Raw genomic sequence first — 24,336 nt, forward strand, 5'->3', positions numbered from 1 at the left:
TTCTGACATTGAGTATCACTTAACATCAGGTTATCCTTCTGCCTGTTTACCCCCTGTTCTATAAAGCAAAACAAACTTTAATTGTGACTGGAAGAAAGGATGTAATATCAGACTTATAGAAAATCTTTTTTTTTAATGGAATCTCTCTGTTGGCCTTATAGACCTTTACTACTCAGCACGGGATGTTTTGACGAGCTTAGCTCAGCCTGAAAGGGTGGGGTATAAAAAATCAATAATAAAAAGATTTTATGAATAATTATTATTTTTATACTACATTTTCTTTCTTAAAATCGTGACATATAATTTCACGAGTTGTATTCATGATGCTATTCATCATTCACAATTGATTATTCTCATTATCTTATTTCTATCGTTAACATTTTCACCCACACTGCGAGTATAACGGTTAGTCGTTAATAAATTAATGTAATACATTTAATTTACGCAGAATTCATCTCAAGTGTTATACGAACAAGCCAGTGTACTCTTGACGAATAATGAAAACTCTGAACATTTATTATCTGTATATTTATACCGATTTACAAAATCATGTTTTTTTTCCTAAATTAAAATGAACCAATATGAGTAATGAGTAGGGTAGTAAAAGTCTTTTAAGGAAATCTCACAAATCCCCAGGCTGATCCATAATTCGTGGAAGATGATACAACAAAAAATATACCTTAAATCCATCACTGTAAGAATAGTTTTTAAATGTATGTACTGCATAGAAAAACCAGGATATGATAGGGTTGTACAAAGTAATTCATTGTTTTTACGAATACAATTTCATATACTACACATTCCACCTGCATAATAATACAATGCTTTGTTTTTAGAAGTTATTAACTAGTTCAATAAAACTCCTCAATCAATAAATTTATTCAATATCTATACAAATAATATATTTGGTACTGATTTATTTTTTTGATATCAGTTGGCCTGTCTTCAGATTGACCTTCGTGACTTAGGTGTTAACATATTGATTAGCTAATACGTAAGCAAAGTTAGGCGTACGTAACTTTTTATTGTGGTTGCGTTTTCTTGAAATTGAAGAAACAATTTTCTATGAATTTTTTTTAGTGGATCACTGGGTCCTAAAATAGGCGGAATGCACGATGGTAGTAAAATAGTTTACGATTTCAATAGAGTTCAAATTATTTCAATGTTTAATCGGCGGAAGCGCACGTTCACGGGTCTCTTCACAAAAGACAATTAAATAATCTTTTTAGTCGATCCGTTAATCTGCTACACCAAAGGGAGATAACAATCGTGCGTATATAAACGTTAAAAAAGCTTATTATATAAAGATTACTTTGCTTCAGTAATAATAAAGCAACAAATCATTGAATCATATATACAGTCAAATCTGTCATAACGACATCGGGACTACTCATATTTGGTCGTAAAAACCGATTGTCGTAACAGCCGATAACGTTGTTATTAAGTACCTTATACAATAGAATTCAGCAGAGACCTTTGTTTTTGGTCAACATAACCGGTATGTTGTTCTATGCGATGTCGTGGTAAACGGGTAAAATGTATATTGTTGTTGTTATAAGACATGATTTTTTGGGTGTACATACAGTATAACAGTATATTTTAAAGATACGGAATATACAAACACACTAATACTATTTAAAATACTCGTTATTAATAATGAATACAATTTCTATTTTTGAATGCGTGTTGCCATATCAAAAATTATGTATGAATATAAATCTTATTCCATATTCGTATTGTATGCCGGATAACCGGGTGGACGGTGTAATCCGGACGGACGCGTATAAAGAGATAAGCTCGCTGTGCGGATTACGTCCGGTTTTTGAATATTTTCAATGTAATTTTTCTTTAACAAAAGCTTTCAAATTAATCGTCGATAAAAAACGATTGTCGATATTAATTGCGATGTGATTTTTAAATAAAATTTTGTGCAACGATAGATTTGTAGGGGCTTTTGGAAGAAAGTTATATTATTATACGATTTTTAAACGGTAGTGTTGCGGATTGAGTCACAGTTTGATCTTTCAAGCATCTACGTTTCCTTTAAGTCTTATGCATTCCCGTAGTATGATTTTTGAAACAATATATAAGTAGATCGTGGATTCTTCGTAATATTAATATTGCTCTGTATTTTAATATAAATAATCAATTGTCAATAGTAAATTTACCAAACAGTTTATATGTGTCGTGTAAATCGATAGACACTTTTAAAATTATTGCATTTAATTTTTTTTTAATTTATTGCTTAATATAAACTTGCGCATGAATACTAACTTTCACGAGATCATTGATGTCTACTATTCAAAAATATAAACTCAAACTGTTAAACTCAAAAGGTTCGCAAGTCAAGGGCGTAGAGCGGGTCAGAAGAACTAGCAAGAAACTTACCGCCACTCTTTTCAATCGCCAAGTTTTTAATACAAATTGTTTGAACAGGAAGCAAATCAATCCCAAGGATTAGGATCATTTAAGTATTCGTCACATTTATAAAAGGCTTTATTAATTAATTTACTTTTAATGAGGGCTTTGAATACTATAAGATAGTAATATAATTTTAATACAACGCCATATGTAACTGTACCAAGGCGAATAAAGTATTTTTCGCCGTGACTCAATTTCCTCTGTAGAGTTAATACTCGTACGTTTATATTAATTTGATAAGTAATTGATCATTATCCTCTAGAACTTCCCCTAAAATGTACAAAGTACGTCTTGTATTGATATATGGTATTAATCAGAATCTTTTCATCACAGGAATGTTTGCGTTTTGTTTTTCTGAATCTTTGATGTATACGTCTTATCCAATAAGGATAATGTTTTGGCTTTATTTCTAATAAAGGTATTTATTAGCTTTTAGTAAATTATGATTTCTTACTATATATTACAAAGCTCAATCGGGAGGCGTGTTAATACTGAACGCAGATTATAATATATTCCTTGTATATGAGATTATAATTCGTATATAAATTATATCTTATTTTCAGTGTGTTCACATAGTAAGTTTCACCCCGTTCAGCCAGATTTCAATGGGGTAATCTCACCCTAATGAATCTCCAATCCGGATTAGCGAACCCCTGTAACGACTGAACGGACGGCGAACGAGCGAGGATTAGTTTAAAAAAACTTTCATTATCTCTTTATAATTGCGTATTTATTTAAACAACTGTCTATATTGTTTTACAAGTTGTATCGTGTTTTGTTTTCAATACCTATTAGAACAATAGGACGAGACATTTAGTGTCGTGATATCTTGATCTTAATTCGGCAACTGATTCCGTCTAATAAATTGTAAGGACCGGGCGACACTGGGCTAATCCCATTGTCGGGCATTAGAAAGGCTTTGTGCGGACAGATCGCACTCACATGCCGAAATTACCTAGCAATTGGTAACCGAGCCGAATTGCCTGCGGGCTCCGCCTAAATCGGCTGCAGACACTTTTATTACCCGGGCAAATCCCGCTGACCCGGGCTTGGGAACGGTCCGCTTTATCCGGGCCGGCTTAGCCCCGGATTTTACGTCGCTTAATCCCAACCCGTGTCGGATATCGCGTCAACACAGGCGCTCTCGACGCGCTTGTTATATTAATTCCGGATTTTATTTCGGCTTGCATTCTATAAGTCATCGAATTTCATTCTCTCGGCCGTAATGAAATAATACAGAGCTTTATCATGATGAAATAATGCAATCTCGTCAAGAGTAATCCGCATCTATCATTGTGACACGGGATTACTCGCAATGCATCGCATACTATTTGAACTCAATAATATAAAATTGTATGCAAAAAATGAGGAGATTAATTTGTGTTTTCATTGGATGGTGCGTTATGCGAAAAATTGAGCTGCCGAGAACAAAATGAAACGATCGCATTGAATTATTGTTTTCTGTCGGATTGTCTTTTATAGTGCTTAATTTCTTCATGTATACTGAATTAAAAGTATTCGATGTATGCGTTTTAATTATTTGATACGAGTATAAGCATTAACGAAACTCATACAATTATTACTAAACAATAAAACTAATTATTCCTCTATTATGAACAGAAATGCAATTGAAAAGATGTATTAGGATATTAAATGAGTAAAATGGAAGCGCTGCGTTCATCCGATTCGCCGAAACACATAATTATTTTCGCGTTTAGAAGCCAAAATTATATTTGATGGCGAAATGAATAGTCGCCTATTCCCATTTTAATGAGGATTATAGTTTCTAGTGCATTTAGAGCACTTCGCGCGGTAAAATTAATTACTAAATCGAGTCTGGCTGCGTCGCGGCGTCGACGCTGGATAAACAGTGTGAGTTAGAACACAATTTCAATGTTCGTTAATCTAATCTCTTGTCGATTATGTTGTTGTTTTAGAGAGCTTTAACAAACATTTTATTTAATTTTAATGAGACAAGTTAACTTCGAACGCTTCAAAAGCTTGAAATACTTGTACGGTTTATATGATGTTAACCCGACTATGGAGACTCAATGCCACAGGACTCGCGAGTGCAATACCGAAGATGAATTGGATGGACCCTAAGTGTAATCGGTTTAGAAAAGTATTTCGTCATGTAGTAACATTCGGTAGCTGGTTCACCATATTGGTGGTGTTATAGGAGTTATAATTATTTAATACTAAATAAGTCTAAAAGAAAGTAAAACAAATATTAGAAGTTATAAAAGTTCTGTGTATGAACTTCATTCAAATATAATTTATTACACTTACTTCTATATTAATACCCATATAAACACTCTTCGTATTGAAAAGAGATCATTGAAAGCTTTTAATTCAAACGACCACACTATCATATCAGCCCTATTGCCAATCAACGTGTCGATTCAAATTTGTATCTAAAATCACTAATGACCACCGCTCGCAACTAAACATTAGGACAATTTAGACGATAATGCCGCTAAGTCCGCGTACACACAGGGCGGCATTACCGCGCGATGTTAATTAGTCGGCCGGCGTGGTTGCGGCCTAACAATGAGCTTTTAACTTTTCAAATGCCCTCGCTAAGTGCATTCTGATTATTGAACGCCATTTTAACCGCTGATTTAGAATTGCGGTATTAGTTCCGTAACTGCTCGCTTTATCCAACTATTAACAAATCTATAATCCCATTATTTTAGTGCGGAAAGCTTGCAGCGGTTTATTAAAGCTAAAAATCTATGAAATATAAACCAAACTATAATAAGTCTTTTGAGCATGTTGATATCCTAATCGGAAGTTGAAAAAGGACTGTCACTGCATTTTTGTTTTCTTTATGTTCATTAACAAAACAAACATTAAAGTTCACAGTATATACATAATATATTTACATTAATTAATTATTTATCTGCCATAACTATGTAAATCTGTGTATGTCAGTGAGTACTGAATGGTTGATACGCGATAGAAGTTGATAATGTTATAATAATAGAAAATGAAAAATATAATGCACGTCTGGTAAAGTTACGCAATGAGTTCTTCGAATTAAGAGACAATAGATGAGTCATCGATTCCTTGATTTGAACGATGAAGTATAAAGAGTTTATATATTTTACTTTTTATCTGATTTGTTAATTCTTTTAAGGAAATTTTATATTAATTTGTATAAATTGAAATACCATATAAAACGGGAAAACTAGTGACCTTTCAATCATTAGTTGCGTTAATCTTCTGTATCTATCAGTATCTGTATCTGATTCGTGATAATTTTTTCATCACAGAAGGCTGTGCTTATTAAATATCTGGCTTATGAAATGCTTTTTTTCCGGTTTTTTTTCTTTACGGTACCGTGATTGGAACTCCCGACCTCGGTAGTCATAGGCGCATGCTCAAGTCACTGGACCAACGCTGCTTCTTAAAATGGGAGAAATTTTAAAGAACCTTATTTCTCATTACAAAATTATTAACATTCGAAATGTAATATTATAATACGAATGAGATACACGTCGACAGTAGACAGCCGTCTAAATTTTAGTCTAAATTAAATATTACTAGTCTACAAGTTTTTACTATTCTAATTAAAACGCCCTGATATTTCTGGAACTTTTCTGTATGACAGGTCATATATTTGAATCCCAGTTATGCAGTTATATACGTATTACTTGTAAGTTACTTGCAGTTGTAGGATGACTTACTATTTGGTAGCACACTATCTACTACTACTATTATGAGGGTTTATTAATTTAATACGAAAGCTGTAATTGTAAAATATATTTCATCGGACTACATCTGCTATGTGGATATAAACTTTGAGTGTAGAAGTAAAAGCTTCCAAATTGTTTCTAATCCAATATCCAGTTAGTTTCCCGAATCGAGTTACCTTGACGGCCCGGTTAACCGGGTAACCGTCGAGTTTAGTATTTATAACAACGATACAGGTTCTATGTTGAACTTATATTTGGAAGTAAAAACCGATTGTTAGGTATTTTATTAGGTACCAGGAATTCAGCCGGGACCTTTGATTTTGGTCAATATAACCGGTATGTTGTTTTAAACGATGTCGTCGTAAACGGTTTTGACTGTATATATTTTACGTCACATTATCTTATAATCCGTATTTATCTCATGAGTGGATTTACTTAGGATCAAGTGAGCTTTTTATGTCTTCTACTTTTAATACTACTGAATCATATATAGTTTACTATCTACTCAACTTGAATTGGTCCAATATTTGAATCTGACTAATTATATTTTTTGCATAACATTATCACAGAAACAGACACACACACAAGAAGTTGCTAGTTATAGTAACGTTGGAATAAAACTAAGTTAAGTAACGAAACGGTCAAGTATGAGTACATCTTAGCAAACAAATATGAGCAGTGGCTTGCGGGTAAGCCCGCCTAATCCGCGCCCTATCCGCCCGCCCGCCTTCCGTAAGACGCCTGTTTCCACTACTACGGCTTCACCTTACTCTATTACAAACAAATTGTTTGGACCAATTCTAATGAGTATTAACTAGCTTATCTTATTTCTTGTATCTTCACTATTAATACTGAAATAAATGATTTGATTAAATTTAAAAGATGGTACACTCAAATGCCAGCTATTATATACTATATTACCTACGTAATTACGAACCAATGAAATCACAATTAAAATTAAAAAACGTAACTGCCAGATGATGCTCGCTTAAAAAAAATTGTTAATGTCACCACAATCAACGCGAATCGAAACATTGAAACAATAGAATTAAGTATTTAGTATCGTTTAGTCTATCCAGTATAATGCAGCTATTTCTCTATTAATTGTTACGCTTAGATTAAAGCAAACATACGTAGGGTCATAGGTAAGTGATATTTGGAAATTGTTTTCGAGGCGAGCCTGGCCTCTGCGGCGGGATTAAGGAAACCCGAGCACATCGGCACAGATTAATTATTTATGGAGGCCCCACTGGCCGGCGGAGGTTTAGCTCCCAGACGTTCACCGAGTCCTCTCTCATGCAAACTACACGTCTTAAACAGAAATTGGCCAGTAACATTAAATATTAACAAATAGAGTTCACGTGCGAGATATTAAAGTCGCTTTTCCTTTGACTGAATAATTAAAACGCCCTTTGTCTTCATTGTCCGTGAAGATCCCGGGTCTGCGATGACCACCTTGTCATGGCGAGCTTCGCTTTAAATCTTCCCTGCGTCTTTGGCGCACTTAATCCTTTAAGTCCGGCTGGCTAAAAGCGAATAATGTATTCGCTCTGTTTATTGAAATTTACTATAGAATTATACGCCTATGTAAATATCGATTCGTGTTTTAATCCTTAAGGCGTAGCAAAGCACGTAATATGTAGAAACCTTCTTAACCTAACAGGATTATCGTGCAGAGGCACGCATTTCAGGGCCGGATCACTCCTCACATCGGCTAAGGCACAGATTTTATTACACAAATGGGATTAATACACGAACGCACACGTCGTTACATAAGTCGGCGACTAAATAACACTCCGCGCTCGTTAAACAAGGACAACTCAAAGTCGAATACATTCGCTCGGTGCGACTTAATTGTAAGAATTTCCGAAGCGATGTCAATTAAAATGAAAACAAGTTGCCGCTTCAAAAAGGCCATTTATTAGAGACAATCGCGGCTCCCGGCGAAAGGTGACAAACGACGTACGATAGCAAACATCTAAACCGAAGTTGTTTGACGCCAGCCAGCCGATAAGCGTGCCGTGAGTATTGTGGCGTTCGCGATCTTCACAATGGTGTTCGTTTCGCGAGTTTTCACCCACTCGTAAGTAGGTAAATGTGTTAACGATTGACAAGGGACAGAACAAAAGGCAGACGCCATGTATTCATAAAGTTACCGCATCACCAGCTCGGATAACGATCACGTTTCCTTCTTACGCTCCCCGCTTGAGTTTAAATTAATTATGGGGAACATTGATAAACATTATTTGTTTAATATATATGTGAAAATGTTATATTAATTGGTATTTTAAAAATATAATATAATATTATAATATCGAGTAACTATTATACTTAAACATAAATGAAATTAGGTTAAGGTAGCAAATAGTTTCATAATTAAAACGTGCCGCCGCCCCTTGACAGTTTGTAATAATTGTTTATTTTATCTCAAGCGTATGGGATGACAGCTTCCTTACTAGGGACACATTTTAATCAAAACAGTTTGAAGATTATATTACCTTTTAAGCCACGTCTTTTAATCAAAATCATCTAGATTTTTTATTTGAAATACCCTACATTCTAGCAAAACAAAATAAACAATTCAAAATTCAACACCTATCTAACACTTGACATATCTGAAGTTGATTACATACGTTAAAATAGTTTTCCTGATCGTAGCGTTTATATTATTAAATGACTTTTTACCTTAATTTAACAAGTATTAAATACCTCGTAAGAAAAGTAAGCTGTGTTGAATATGAGTTTATTTTGGTATTGTGAAGTAAAATCTAGAGCTTAAAGTGCAATATAAACGCGAGGCAGCTTTAGCAGAGCTTCAGGTAAGCTCCACTATGTGCCTCTAAGACTCAGGTGTCAAGTTGCTTTGTACGGTCACTACGAGACACTGCTTTGAATCCTTAATCCTGGCATAGATTATAAAACGCGTGGAAAATTTAATTCTTAAATGGTAATTTTAAGTATGCAATTCTTTACATTAATGTTGTGCTTATGGTATATGTTATGTGTTTGAAGAAATAATATATAGAAATATGTTTGTTTATATTTTGTATATATGCTTGCTGAAGACAGGGAAAGTGGTAGAAATTGTGTGGAGCCACTAAAACGACCTACAAAAATGAAGAGCTTGACTGAAGAATTGCATAGATTCTGAGCACTGGCTATGTTATTTCTTGTCTATGTGCTGTACATAAAATATGATTAAAAACGATGTATTGATACTCTTTAAATATTTACAACAAAACAGACATTTATAATTGACACTGAAACGTTATATATTGCGTTATTTGAACAAAAATATCATTACACATAAACGTCACAGATAAACTTATGAATTTTAGACTGATTAACATGTATAATCTGAATTTTTCGATAGATTATCGATTATACGCTCAAAATTCGGCATTATATAGGGAAATGACTATTACAGTTATTGGACTTGACTAAAAATTGTTTAAAATTCTGTGAATTTCTTAGAACGGCTTTTTAAAGGTTCAGAAGATTGAGAGATTACCGCCTACAGTCACACTAACTAAATCTTTATTATATAAAATCTAAATGTTTTGGGGGTAAAGGTTTTTAGAGTTCATACCATCACAGTTTATCTATTCACATAGATGATTAATTTTACATGGATCGTGATATATCCATTTAATCTATAATTTGACAGTGTAATACTCGTGGCTTCGGTGTGAAAATGTCCATTCCTAAAGGTTCCATCCCTGGCTGTGCACCAATAGAATTTCTATGTGAGTATTTAACACTCGATCCTACGATGACGAGAAGACCGTCATGCCATAGACTCAAAAGGTCGAGGGTACGTGTTAGGCATAGATAATTGATCGCCTTCTAGCATATTTAAAAAAAATGATCACTCTACAGATATCTGAGGCTCCGATCTTAAAAGATTGATTTTTTTCAGTAGAGGTACTGCGAAGTTTCGTTTTAGAAATCGTTTAGGTACAATAAAAATCGAATGATGTAATCGTGCACTTAAATCGTCTTATCAAGTTCATGTGCCCTCTAGAGATTAAAAATAATTATATAACTTAATCAGGGGTCAACGCGAAACGGTTTTAACGGGTTAATAAAGCATCAAGATTATTTTTATTTTCTACGCCTAAAGCTAACCTTTAAACTTCATTTTGATAAGCAATTGCGTTAATTCATGCTGATTAAAACATTTTTCTACATTGAACTTCTATCGCATTTTATCTATAACACGAGTATGCAGGATTTACGTATACACTAAAGAAAAATATAAAAATAAGCAATGAAGTGTATTCAACTAATCGGTCGGTCACACCGATATTTTTTTATATTTTACAGTACTTAATACTAATGCAGTGTTGCATTCAGCCCGTGACTCTTATCCTTGTGGTCATAGATTCGATTCACGGCTATGCACCAATGGATTTTCTCTCTACGTGAGCATTTAAGATCCGCCCGAACGGCGAAGGAAAACATAAAATTAGGCAACCGACTCGCCTTAGATTCAAAAAGTCGACGGTGTGCGTCAGGCACAGGAGACTGATCACTTACTTGCCTATAAGATTAACAAATGATCGTGAACCAGACATAGAAATCTGAGGTCGAGAACTAAGAAGGTTGTGTGGTGTGTGTGTTGCCACTGATTTATTTATATTCTTTAATACTAATGCAATAGATAATTTATTAATACATATTTAACTAAGAACCACATCACATACCTATAGAAACAAAACAAGAAAACATTAAAAACTTTACAACAAAATGTGAATAAAGTGATATCTTTTGTAAGTGAAGATTCGTTAGGAAACGTATAGATAAAAATAGACATAACCACAACCACAAAAGTGGTTAATGGACCTAACAAATAAATATAGTTCTATTAAATTAAATAAAACTTTAATGATTTTAAACGCAATTTTGATACGGTATTTACATATCTTGACGTTTCGGATGCTTTTAATAAGGACAGATAATAATTATCTGATATTGCAGTTATAAATTATTTCCATGTATTAATGCCATCTGCTGTCGCTAGCTTGGTAATTAATTTCATATTTAAATTATTTAAAAAAATATTACATAAATTTTATAATAAGCATATTTCATATTTAAGGTTTTATATAACTAAATCTATCTTATTAGTTAAGTTAATTAGTGATGATATGCGATTATATGACAGCTTAGCTTGGACATAAAGATTATCGGCGTTATTAAATTAATTATTATGGCTCTAGTAAAATAGCATCGTTATATATCAGAGTTTAAAGACATCTTGAATATATTTTTAATTTAAATTTTTTAAGTATGTAAAAAAAACGTTTTTGACTTTTAAGTAGTTTTAGTTTTATTAGTCACCTATTAACCTATAAATACATGATCAAGAAACATTTGTTTATAAAAAAACATCCCCCTTACTAAGCTAATAAGATAATCTCAAAATTAAAAATAAACTATATCTAACCTTTCTTTACTAACCTACTCTTAATTTTCTTGCTAAGTGAATTAATTTCTTTAAGAAATAAAGTATCTTTGACCCATAAAATATTAGTGTAAAACTTCATATATTGAGTTTTTAAATATTTATATATAAATACTGATACATTTTTTCATTATTGAAGACAGGTTAATCTTAATCAAATGAGTAGTGGACGCCAAAGCCGACAGGTAATCCCTTTACAGACCCAAAAGTTTCGCCAGACGAACTAATGCTCACACAACAATGGCTGGACTAACCTGACCGAGCTTAGTCCGAATGTCTAATATGATCAGTTTCACTCAATGTTTGTTTTAATTAACAGGTTATCATAAGATACTAAGCCATGCTGATAAACCCTTTTCATACTACTACTTTTCATACTATTACTAAGTCTTAAATTTAAAAATTATATTTTTATTATCTTTTATACATTTAGTATGAGATGGTATTTGATGTCTGACATGTACAGCCTCCTTAAAAAATGTTCTTAAAAGGTTTTTGAATTTAATTAGCCTCTTTTAACTTTAAGAAACGAAAACTCTAAGAAATTGTACCTTCTTTACACGCCAACGTATACGCCGTACTATTTTCCCGAGAATTCCAGGATCTCCCGTTTCTTCGCACAGAGGATTGATAACTATGCAGGCGGTAGCTAAAAATACGGTTTTCTTAGCTATACTTAGTATTTCAAGTTCCCTTCATGGTATTACAACTACTTTACACGAATATTTTACTTTAAGGAAATAACACTAGATGATGTAATTATAATTTTTGCACATGTAATTAAAATTGATGCACATGTAAAATGAAATACAGCTTACAATTTGATATGGACTTGTCTGCCACACAGCCTGAATAACGCCGGCCGCTGTATAACTTAAAAGGGCGGCAACGCACTCGTAAGCCCTCTGGCATTGAGAGTGTCCACGGGTGGCGGTATCACTTAACATCACGTGAGCCTCCTGCGCGTTTGTCCCCTGTTCTATATAAAAAAAATAACTGACATCAAGACAGGACATTAGCTGGCTTAAAACGGGGTATGCTGTCACGAATGTGGTTAGCCAGTTTGTAGGCTTCAGCATCCGTCACGCGATTTATCCGATCTAAATAGATCATCGCTCACGAATGATACCTGAACACGCAAATCCTATTGAATCCCTATCCGTAATTATAGCATACATGATGCGGCATGTATTGTATCGTTAATCGCATGTTAAGTGACAATAAAGAATAATTACTGTGTTTAAAAGTGTTCGGGTGTTTCGCAAAACGGAAATATTATATCCATTACGTTATCAATAATTTTATAATATATGTTTTATACACAAGTTTTATATACTTTAATGAAATATATCTGAAAGTTATAATGAATAGAATTATGTATTGCATAAAAGGGTCGAGACTTAGTTATTTCAATTTAAGAAGCTGCTTTGCGCCATTGCTATTTTAAGACAAAAATCAAGTATGTTCATAAAAGGTAGGTTATATTTCAAATTATATAACATATTAAGTATTTTCTACAGAAGCGAAGCGAATCCAGATTCGTAGCAAAGCGCTACGTTCACGTAGCACTACGATTTGTCCCATAGTTTATTACTAAACAAATATACAAACTTTCGTAAGCTTGGACTAGGTTCATAGATGCACGATTACTGTCATATATGGGATATGTGTTTGTCACTCTCCCTTGTTGCTTCATCCATTACGTAACGTAAGATTAAGTTTTCAGTTTCGCACATCAACGTCTCGAAACTCCTGTAAAGTTTTAATTCTAACTTATACATCGCTCCTTGACATCGGTGTACCCTTTTGTTAAAGACTGAAATCTTTTCAAGAGAGCTTAGATCGAGTAAGCTTTGCAGCGAGGGAACCTAATTGCTATTTTATGTTATGCGCTAATGAACAATGTAGCGAGCTAAGATGCAATTTACAGTACAAGTTCTTTGGAGATTAGCGATATGTTCTATTTATATAGATAAGATACCTTTTAATCCGCTATTGTTTGTGTATCGGTAAACGTGATTTCCTTTATATTTAACTAGTAGCCCGTCCCGGTTTCGCAGGGGTGGACATTTTCTTAATAGATATTAATATGTTCTTTATTATTGCAGAACATTATTTTTCTAACATCAATAGTTTTCGCAGCGCATGCGATGGAAGATATTTTATAGACTTATTTTTACACCTTGGGTAACATTTATTTAGTTTTAGTAGGGTTCCTTATTTTTCAAATAAAATAACCTTTACTAATCAATGCTAAACAGCAATCAAATGGAGAAACAATTTTAAAAATCGGTGCAGTACTTTTTGAGCTATTTTATAAAAATATATATAACATAAAAATCTTACCTCTTTATAATACATATTAATATAGATTTAAGGTTGCTAAACTCTTTAGTTAAATAATATGACAGTTGACATATGACACACATCGTCGAGTTACGTACGTCGTTCCACAAGTGAACGTTTGCCATCCTGCCAATTTGACTTAAGGTCTTTTAAGAAAAGAGCGTACCAATTTTGAAAAGGCCGTTACTCCGGCGTGTCCATCGGCGGCGATATCACTTAACATCAGGTGTGTCACCTACCAATTTGCCTTTCTGTTCTATAAAAAAATATATTTGTCTGACACTCTTCTATTGAACGGACTTCTATCGCTAAATTACATTACAATAATTATTGAGATTTATGAACTTTTTCCGAATTCAAATCGTATATATCAAGATCCCCATTTTCAAATATAAATTATATTATTCGTGATATAATTTCCGTTTGGTTATTCATGGTGAAACCTTATATTAATAAAGTCAGTTGAGCCTACAGATTAAACTGACCAAAGGGTTTTGAACTAAATCACAAAGTCATCTAATAAAGCATAGGTGTTATCCTAACTACCCGCAAAATCTCCGTCATACTTATTTCAAAACTATTGAAAGTTTCTACTAATGCGATTTAAACCCGTTACCCATATAGTAGTTAACCCAAAATCTGAATAACGGAATTTTAATTACTCAACGAGGAACTTGTTTTCAGTTTATTCCGTTACCCAAACTAGGAAACAACCAGGCTCCAGAAGATAAACCACTCCTTATATGGAAATTGTATTCGTTTTTACAACAAACTCCCAAGCGAAATTAGAGTATTATCACTAAATAAATTTAAAGCCCTCGTTAAAAGTAAATTAATTAATAAAGCCTTTTATAAATGTAACGAATACTTAAATGATCCTGATCCTTGGGATTGATTTGCTCCAGTTCAAACAATTTGTATTAAGAACTTGGCGATTGAAAAGAGTGGCGGAAAGTTTCTTGCCAGTTCTTCTTGCCCACTCTACGCTCTTGCAAACTGGTAGTAAATGTAAATTTACAATTAATTTAATTTTTTTGACGTTCATAAGTACATATATATATATGTAAACAAGTACATTCATATGAATAAAGATAGAGTTTGAGTTTGAGTATTGTGAATCCATGTTATTATTTTGTAAGAAACCTCTTATGTTTCATATAATAAACGATAAACGTGTCATATAAGCTACAATTCAATATCATGATTACCACGTATTATTGAGGCTAAAGTATAAATTAAAATTATTTTGTGAAACGAAGGAGAAACGAAGTTCGCGGGGGCAGCTAGTAATACTATAAAATTATGTTTCAAAGTCTTTGGTGATTTAAAGCAATTAAACGTAGCTTTTAAGCAAATTCTTTTTACATTAATGCAACATCATAAAAACGCAACGAAGCAGCAAGAACTATTTAATATCGTGCAAAGACTCGCAAAGTGCCGGTAAAAGCAGCGCCCGACAAAGAGATCTACGCTTCGACAGAACAAGGATTAATTATTATTTTAACATTTCCATCTTTTTTTAACGCCGCCATGGGCAAGTCAAAAGCATTTTCGCTTGAAAAGTTACTAAATAATTAAGATGCCTTCTTAACGACAGTGTTTCGACGTCTTCTAAAAATTTTCAGGCGTCGAAACTTATTTTCGCATGAATGGACATTGAAATAATAATCAGCTTTTGCTATTAGTTATTTCAACGTAGTATTTTCTCGTTAGTGGTTAATAACATTGTGAATTCTAAAGAGAGAATAAAATATTCTTAGTATAACGTGATACTACATAGTTTAAATAGAACAGTGTCGATAGTGGATTTTATTACTTACAATAAAGCGACAAAACAACGTACACAACTCGTCAGTTTTGACTAATTTCGGCAACTTAAAAAAAACTTTTTATTATTTAACTGTCGTTATTAAGGTTGGGTGTAATGCTATGTACAGTGTATCAATGTAAGGAAGACAAGCTAAACTAACCAAATCCGAGTGATATGTACGCTTTACAGAATTGTTGCTAAAGCGAGAGACGTTACATGGAGTTGCCATTTTATTCATTCGTATTTTGTAACGCAAACCAAATAAATAAACTTTACTATTCCACTTAGATATATTTTATTTTGTTTTAAATCTACATTATAAACTCATGCATACTTTATTCTTATAGGTAAGACGCTACCAGTACACTGTGTGGTGGAAGCAGTATCCTCTCTGGAGGAAGGTGCGTGGAGAAGAAGGACAGTAGTTGAGACTGACAGCTACGTCATCATCCCAGCAGCTACCGCTTTCCATGAACTGGTTCCAGCCGCCATGATGAGACTCGGATATCCACACGAATTGGCTGCCTCAGCTAAAGGTATATTTTGTAAATATTTATATAATACATATAATTGCATTTATAAAACACTTGTTCAGGAAATATGTCAATGACTAATAAACTATGCTAATATGGGTATATTATTTTTGGATTCAATATGTAATACAAAATTTATTTCTGGTGGAAATTCATGAGTTTGTCTAAATAATATGAAAAAAATTTATAGAACAGGGGGCAAACGTTGTAAGCTTTTCGAAATTGCAACAACAATGTTAAAATAAAATAAGCACTTAATTGGTTTAAATATTTTTAAAATTTATTAACAGGATCAGTAGTAATAAACAATTGGAAGCCGCTGCCCTTCGAGCGAATCTCTGATGGTCCATTGGCGACTGTTGGCGAAGTTTTGGGTGAACTTACCACCGTTGCCACCCTAAGAATCCAATTGTTGAGACCACGGCTGACGCCGCTCCAAGACATCAAGGACAAATTGTTGAGACTCCTCCTGGTGCAGAGTCGACCGTTGCTGATGTCCACTGGATGCCCTTTAGATGAGGTATGGGTGGTTTTTCACATATTTTATCGTCCTCTATTTGCTGTCCATTCCCAATTCTCAAGCTTGGAATCTCCTTGAAGCTATTGTAATGAAATACATAATCATATTTACACTCAATATTCACTTGAATTCTTATACGGTTATCTTTAAACTATTAGTATTTTTAGGAAAAATATTAATAAACACAATACTTTGATAAACGATTTGTTTTGAACGTCATTAGCTGTGTAATGCTTCTTTAATATTAACTCATTTTATAAATGGTTCTGAATATGACTTGTTGTTATACAATCCCTAAATTCATTAATACGTATGTGATAAAGTTAAATCTATGACAGTACAATACTATGGCGGAATATTTAGCTTTAGATTCTTAGAACAAATCATATACCTAAAAAACATTACATTGACAACTTATCCCATGTAGTCATCAGTTTACCACATTGACGTAAATGTAATTATTTTATTTATTTATAAAAGCATTATGATAGGTTATCCGGAATTTACATCTTAAAACCTTCAACGAAGTCAATAGTACTAAATTAGTATTTTTTCAAGCTTGGTACACCTAATTATTTTTATAATGAACAATATCTCATAATCTAAACACTTGTCATAGCGAATAACATCAAACGAGGCATTAACCAAACCGGCGACAATACGGTCGCGCTACACTGGCTTCATCCAGATTTCCACTGTCCTGGTAATGTTACGTTTTAATACCTGATTGTAACCCCGGATCGGTATACAATGAACCCCCTTTCGCCTCTCATTACTGGAAACCCATTGTTTTATTTAAGCCCACCACTGAATAGCCCTCCAACCTCATTGGAAATATTTGCTAGGTAAATTATAACTCTAATTTAAATGAATTAGATACAATGCGATCACACTAATATTATCGATTATTTAATTGTAATCAGGACAGTTCACTGTACTTAATTTTGTAATACTTTAGTATTAGACTATAGGGACTATATATATACGGACGATTTTCACTGCTGGCTTTCAAATTCAAGTTGAGTTTCAACGCCACCATTTTTTTAGTCGTAAATGCATTAAATCATTGGACGATTAATTTTACTGTAATTTAAAATCAGAGTGAAATAGTTGTACTGGAAATCAGCTGTTATTTAGTTATTTAGGCGTAGTTTAAGATTGTTATATTCTAATGAATATCTTAGTAATATTCAGAGTATTGACAATATTCTATATTTTAACTTACACAGTAACTTCTGCCTTAAAAACACAAAATAAATGATAATCTTATGTTAACTATTTCTACACAATGTTTTACCATTTTCGTTACAATAACAAGTGGAAAACATCAAAAACTCGTAAGTCTCAACATAATATTTTAAGTCGTCTTAACAATTACTTGACATACAAATGAGGAGCTCATCTGAGTGATGGAGACAGATTATCAAAGTCTTGTTAAGTAGACTCGCGTATTGGGGCTCGTTATAATTTACAAGGTAACGCCTAAGTCGTCTCTAATAAGGATCAGTGGGAAGAAAGCGCGCTTGTTCTCCGTGTAAGATTATTTTATGTGTGGAGTTGTTATACTTGTTTATTAATAGTTTCTATTCAAAAATAATAAGCATAACATTCAAGCATCTATGATATTAATAAAGCCTTCATTCGCTGACTGTAATTTATAAAACAAAAACCAGTTAAAAAACAAATGAACTTTCAACATTGGAAATAGAAAAAGCTTTGTTTAAATACGTACAATAAGGTATATCATTATATTTGATGTAATCAATAATTATAGAAATTACCAATCAAACTACGCAATATTTATCTGTATATTATGTATGTTCACAAACAAAAATCGTGTGATAGTAATTTACAACAACAAAATAGAAAACTGTAATGTATCATTACTTAATCTAGATCCCTATGCAAGGGTGTAATGTCTCTATAAGATCTTCATACATATTTAATTGAGTTTGGAACTCATCCACGCATGCTTATTCTATAAATATATTTAATACAAAACGGGTAAAGGCTTATTAGGAGAGCTTTTAACTATATAAAGGAAATAACGAAATAAGCTGATTTTAAAACTTATCATAGGCAAATCATTGTTAAACTATCTAAACTAAATCTATTTTTAGTTATTTCAGATTAACGAATAATATTTAGCTTTTTAAATGTCTTTTAAATATGGACGATTGAGTAAAGATATATTTCAATGATATAAAGTATAACCTTTTACATCGCGGATAAGATGTCAGAACGCTTTAGATATTAATTTTCTTCAATAAATTACATAAAATACAACAACCCACGCCCGCTGTATTGTAAGACGGGCCCTCGATTCAAGCAAAAGAGGGTTAAAAGGAGTTTTAGACGTACGCTTTTGATCTTATTAATACCATAAAATAATTCCTTATAATCTTATTAAAGCGCGAGGTTAGCGATGGAAGCGTTCCCTCACGCATTAGATTGAGATTTCAATTTAGCGCTTTTAGTGATGATTATAACCGAGAGAACGCGGAATTTATATTAGATTCCTAAAAATAATACTGACATTTATGCTGTGAATGTAAGGTTAGATAATTTGTAGGTACATAATTATGTATTGTCGCTTATTAGTTAAAAACATTTTTATACAATAAAATGACCATAACTTTTCGTTTTCCGAGGGACAGATTAAAACTTGAGACAAATGAATGAACAAGTTGTAAAGTTGAAACAAATGATTCAAAGGAAATCGCAATGGCGCAAGATAATCAAACAGTAGAAACTTGGAGTTAAACGCCAGATGAACTCCATCTCTATAATATTATGGTAATTTATCGCAATTTGCTAGAGTTTCCATTCGCAACAAACTTTTACAATGTTCTTGAAACTGTTTGATTTGGCATCAAGTGGTTCGTAAAATACTTCTTAATGATATCTCTGAGATGCGTTATCTCCTCTAATTCTGACAGGTGTAAAGTAGCAAATATTAACAATATCAAATTAATATCAGATAAGACTAAGCCTATTGTCTTCTCGTCCTAAGCAACTAGTAGTAGCGATGTTCGCAATCACACACCGAATTACGTGCCGTAGACACCTGACGGGACTATCACAGGCGCCAGCTCTAGAAAATCTCGTGTATCTAAAGCGAACGATATCTTAAAGCAAATATGACCGCACTATTTAAAAACACAAAACAAAGAAGCGGATTAACGCTTCATGCGCTCGCTAACTTCAGCTTGACATGAATTAACACATGCCGTGTTGTAATACTTACAGCTACTACTGAGATTTTATTTAATACGCGACATACTAACTGATAATTTCTCAATATTATTACAAAATGCAATCTTATGACATCAAGAGATTTTACTGGCATATCTAGAAATCTAAACAATTAAATTATCTCACAAGATATATGATTTTCCTCGAGTGAAATACGTAACCAAACAACGTCAAGATGATGTATATGATGCATAGTTGTGTAATTTAAACAAGTTTCGAATCACCTTATTTGTACACTTTTCAGAGCCGGTAGAACATTTTAGTACAAGCACTTAGTCAGGTCGGTATGCCGGCATTTTGCTAAAGAGTTGTGGGAGGCTGCTAATTGTATAGACGCCCTACCCGCTCATTGTTTTAGAGCAAACCATGATTGAAGTTTCGGCGCTGTAGAGTGATGCGCACTAACCACTGAGTAAACACCGCGGTTGCCGCAGCGAGCCGCGCGCGCATGACACATACATTAACAACCGGCCTAATATTTTCATAATCTAATGGCGATGTTCTGTGAAACAATGCTCACTGTTTATTCAAACAATTATCTCTGTATCTGTTACTGGTTAGACTGACCTCTTTAAAACCATCTAAAATTGTTTGCGGTATCTTTTTGTTTTTTATAAGTTGTACAAACTTTGGTATCGGTAGCGTGAGACCTGAAATACTTTTCTTATTGTTATAGGTGACATTGGCGCAAATATGTCGGGGTCAAGATAGATCTGCGGGTCCGCATATATTCCATGAACCGACTGAAGAAACTCGCAGAAAGTTCGAGTCGTGGTGGAGTGCCCAAGTTTCTCCGCGGCCACCTCCGTTTAGTCCTAGGCGGTATCCTTCTCCAGGACTGAAGAGATCTCCAACCTTGAACACGATCCCTGATCATTTGCATCCAGCCCTTCAGACTGTTCAAAGTCAATATCCAACACAGAAGACTAGAATGAGAACGAGTTTTGATCCTGAACTGGAGTTACCTAAACTACAGCGCTGGTTTTCTGAAAACCAACACCCAAGTAGACAACAGATACAGCAGTACGTTCGCGAGTTAAATAATTTAGATTCGAGAAGGGGTCGAAAACCATTAGATGTCAACAATGTTGTTTACTGGTTCAAGAACGCACGAGCGGCCCAAAAACGTGCTGAATTACGTAATATTAGTGGTTTAAGTCACCTCGGCATGAATGGATTTAACAGCAGGAGTCACAGCCCATCGAATGGTTCTTTACTCGTCGGCAATGAAAATTACTCACCCCACGATCATAATATATTAAAAAGCCCAATGGGTCAGTTGTCTGGCAGCCCTGGAAGGTACCCAATGTCAGTAATGTCAGAAGATAATCTGTCAAACGCTGGGTCCGATTTGGAAGACGATGGTGTTGACATGAACACGGACAATAGACCAGAGAGTCCAGATGCACCTTTATCCCTTATAACGATAAAGAAAAACAACAATGAGAATGATAAAGATGACTCGTTCAAAGAATCTCCGAAACCACCTGATATCATCAAGGTAATATTTTTAACATTTTTGTATTTATTTCATTAATTATTTAATTCAACAAAATATTACTTCCAAATATTTGTATAAACTCTAGACTATGAGATCTGTATAAACAAATTATTGTATTTTTTTCAGGAACATGACATCAAAGAAGAGCCCAGGGACCTTACGAAATCAGAACGAATACATTCGCCCCAGCGTTCACCAGCCAAGAACAGCGACAGTTCCCATAATAACAACAATAACAATGAAGATGAAAACGGCGTTCATGATGAGCAAGACCTGGCTTCAGACGATGAAGTTAATCAAGAGCGGCATTACCATCCAGCTTCTCCTCATCTTGATCGGCTGCCTTTTCCCATGGTGCCAAATCACCCAATGTTCAGCCATGGAATAATGTACATGAGCCAATACATGAGTGGCTTTCCAGTCGTGAGCCCGATCCCCGGTGAAGGTGCTAGCGGTCTCAACCTTGCATTAGCAGGAGCATCAGAAGAAAGACGCAAGCGCAACAGAACCTTCATAGATCCCGTTTCAGAAGTCCCCGTTCTTGAGCAGTGGTTTTCCATGAACACACACCCGTCACACAATCTCATCATAAAGTATACAGAAGAACTAAACAGGATGCCATACAGACAGAAATTTCCAAGGCTTGAATCGAAAAATGTGCAATTCTGGTTCAAGAACCGACGAGCAAAGTGTAAGAGGCTGAAGATGTCCCTGTACGAGCCTTCGTCTCCAGGACATTATGTGCACCCAGGTCACCCACACGCTATGGCAGAGCGGAAAATGGTCTGAATTAGAATTGTGTCATTTTAGAAAGACTGAATAAAAGCGTTGATGGTGTGAAGTGCCATTTTAGTATTAGTTATTGCATTGTGCATACTATAACGTATTATCGTCTTATTGATTTGTTATTAGCAAAACTGTTTCATTCTACCATGGGATACATTGTAAATTAACATCATTTGCTTGTAGCGAGTAAAAATATGCTAATACACGATAATTTGAATCTCAAACATATTTTGTACAATACTAAAGTTATATGTGTGTATTATAATTTATTTATTAAAATAAATTTTATTTTATAGAAGCAAATTGCGAATAATCTCAGGCATTCGTGTTTATATATACTTAGAACATATGAAGATAAAATTAGTGTAATGAGTCAATATGCTTTAGAATATATCGCACATTGTAGAATACGTCTATATATCGTTACTTGTAAAGTCTACAAAGTTATAGAATACGCACATTCCTTAAATTAAGCATTCTCAATCCAAAGATTGACTAGACTTAGGCTATGTTATACCAAACTAGACATTGTCAAACTAGGTATAAGTGTATATACGCTTACATTAATGTAGAGCCTAGTACATTGGTTCAAATCCCGGTTTCTTTGTCAAGTTACTGTTACAGTATTTACGCATTTATCGGCTGAAACTATTCGCGGTTTCATCATATATTGTTTTATAGTTTTAAAGATATAGAGGTAAATTGTTTTGTTTTGATGTTATGCTTTGTGGAGCTGTGATGATCCAAATGTATTTAATTGTTAAGGTTACATCAGCAGGAAGATTTTTATTTAATCTAGATAAATCGATAAAAGATCTTTTCTAAATTTAAGTCATTAGGCTCACAAAAAGCATTTACAGCTTGTATGATTATTGGCTAAATGTTTATCCCTTTCAATTATAGTATAAACGAAAAATTTATTGATTAAAATATTACATATGATACTATCACTTGGAATTTTATTCATATATGTCCTATTCCTTAACATCCGTATTAATTTGAAATATAATTTACACAAAATAAGTTTATCAGAAAATGATTAAAATAATTAAACAATTATAGTATTATTCTACGAAAAATAAAAAATATTAATGTTAAAAAGTACACTTTCTTAAACTTCAGTTTGAATTCGAAATTCAAAATCGGACTAAGTTATAAACTTAGTATAATTTGGCCTTAAACTTCACCCAAGGTGAATTAATAAGTAAACATGCAAAGGACATATAGCCATTTACAACATATACATCTTTGTTTTATATTATAGTAAACATATGTCTTTTTCACTCTTAACAAGATCTGGAGCTATTATTAGAATAGAGAAAAATATTAGGGCAATGCTCAGGATTCAGAACAAAAAAATATACAATACAAATAACAAAACCGTCACAAATATATTAGACTACAATTTTCAAACTCGCCAAAAAGCAAGCGCCTAGCAAAAACCAGTCTGCAATATTAATACACAATCAATTTTAATCGTCACTCCGTACAATTGACTACCGTGTGTCAATAGATACCGTTTGTAGACGACGGTGGAGTCCGGCAGACCCAAATCACCTGTCAAAGTTGCGACTTGCGATATCTGGTCTTTGTCGTCTTCGATCTTGTGAATCCTTTATCGTACTTCTCATTAATTTGGCTTTTACATATTTATAATTAACTTATTGCACGCTGTATCGCACCGTTTTTTAACAATGGCTCATATGACATACTTGATTTGCTTGCGCCACTTCGTATTAGGTTAGCATAACAACAGAAAAGCGCACAGCAGTTTAATATATTCTGTTAAAATTATATAAATAAGATTATTTGACTTAAAATAAAAAAGTAAAAGCCCAAAAAGATTTTACCCTCATGCGCTTAAAGAAGTTTCACTTAAAAAATATGCAGTTTTAAAAACAAACAAACAACATACAAAAATATCTTTATTTATAAGTATAAATAATAATAATAAAAAATAGTAATATCCGTAAACAAGTACACTTATAAACGTCGAAAA

General features: G+C 33.5%; 1 protein-coding gene across 1 annotated transcript in view; it reads left to right on the top strand.

The window, feature by feature from the left end:
• The window catches only part of LOC110994907 (homeobox protein dve-1), a 79,227-nt gene extending 55,951 nt beyond the window's left edge, over positions 1-23,276 (top strand). The window contains exons 3-6 of the mRNA XM_022261824.2: positions 16,090-16,278; positions 16,566-16,795; positions 20,727-21,551; positions 21,678-23,276. Coding sequence (XP_022117516.2) covers positions 16,090-16,278; positions 16,566-16,795; positions 20,727-21,551; positions 21,678-22,340 — 1,907 coding nt within the window. The 3' untranslated portion in view covers positions 22,341-23,276. The remainder of the gene's footprint in view (positions 1-16,089; positions 16,279-16,565; positions 16,796-20,726; positions 21,552-21,677) is intronic.
• The last annotated feature ends 1,060 nt before the right edge of the window (positions 23,277-24,336 follow it).

This window comes from Pieris rapae, chromosome 1, assembly GCF_905147795.1.
Source record: "Pieris rapae chromosome 1, ilPieRapa1.1, whole genome shotgun sequence".
Classification (NCBI taxonomy): domain Eukaryota; kingdom Metazoa; phylum Arthropoda; class Insecta; order Lepidoptera; family Pieridae; genus Pieris; species Pieris rapae.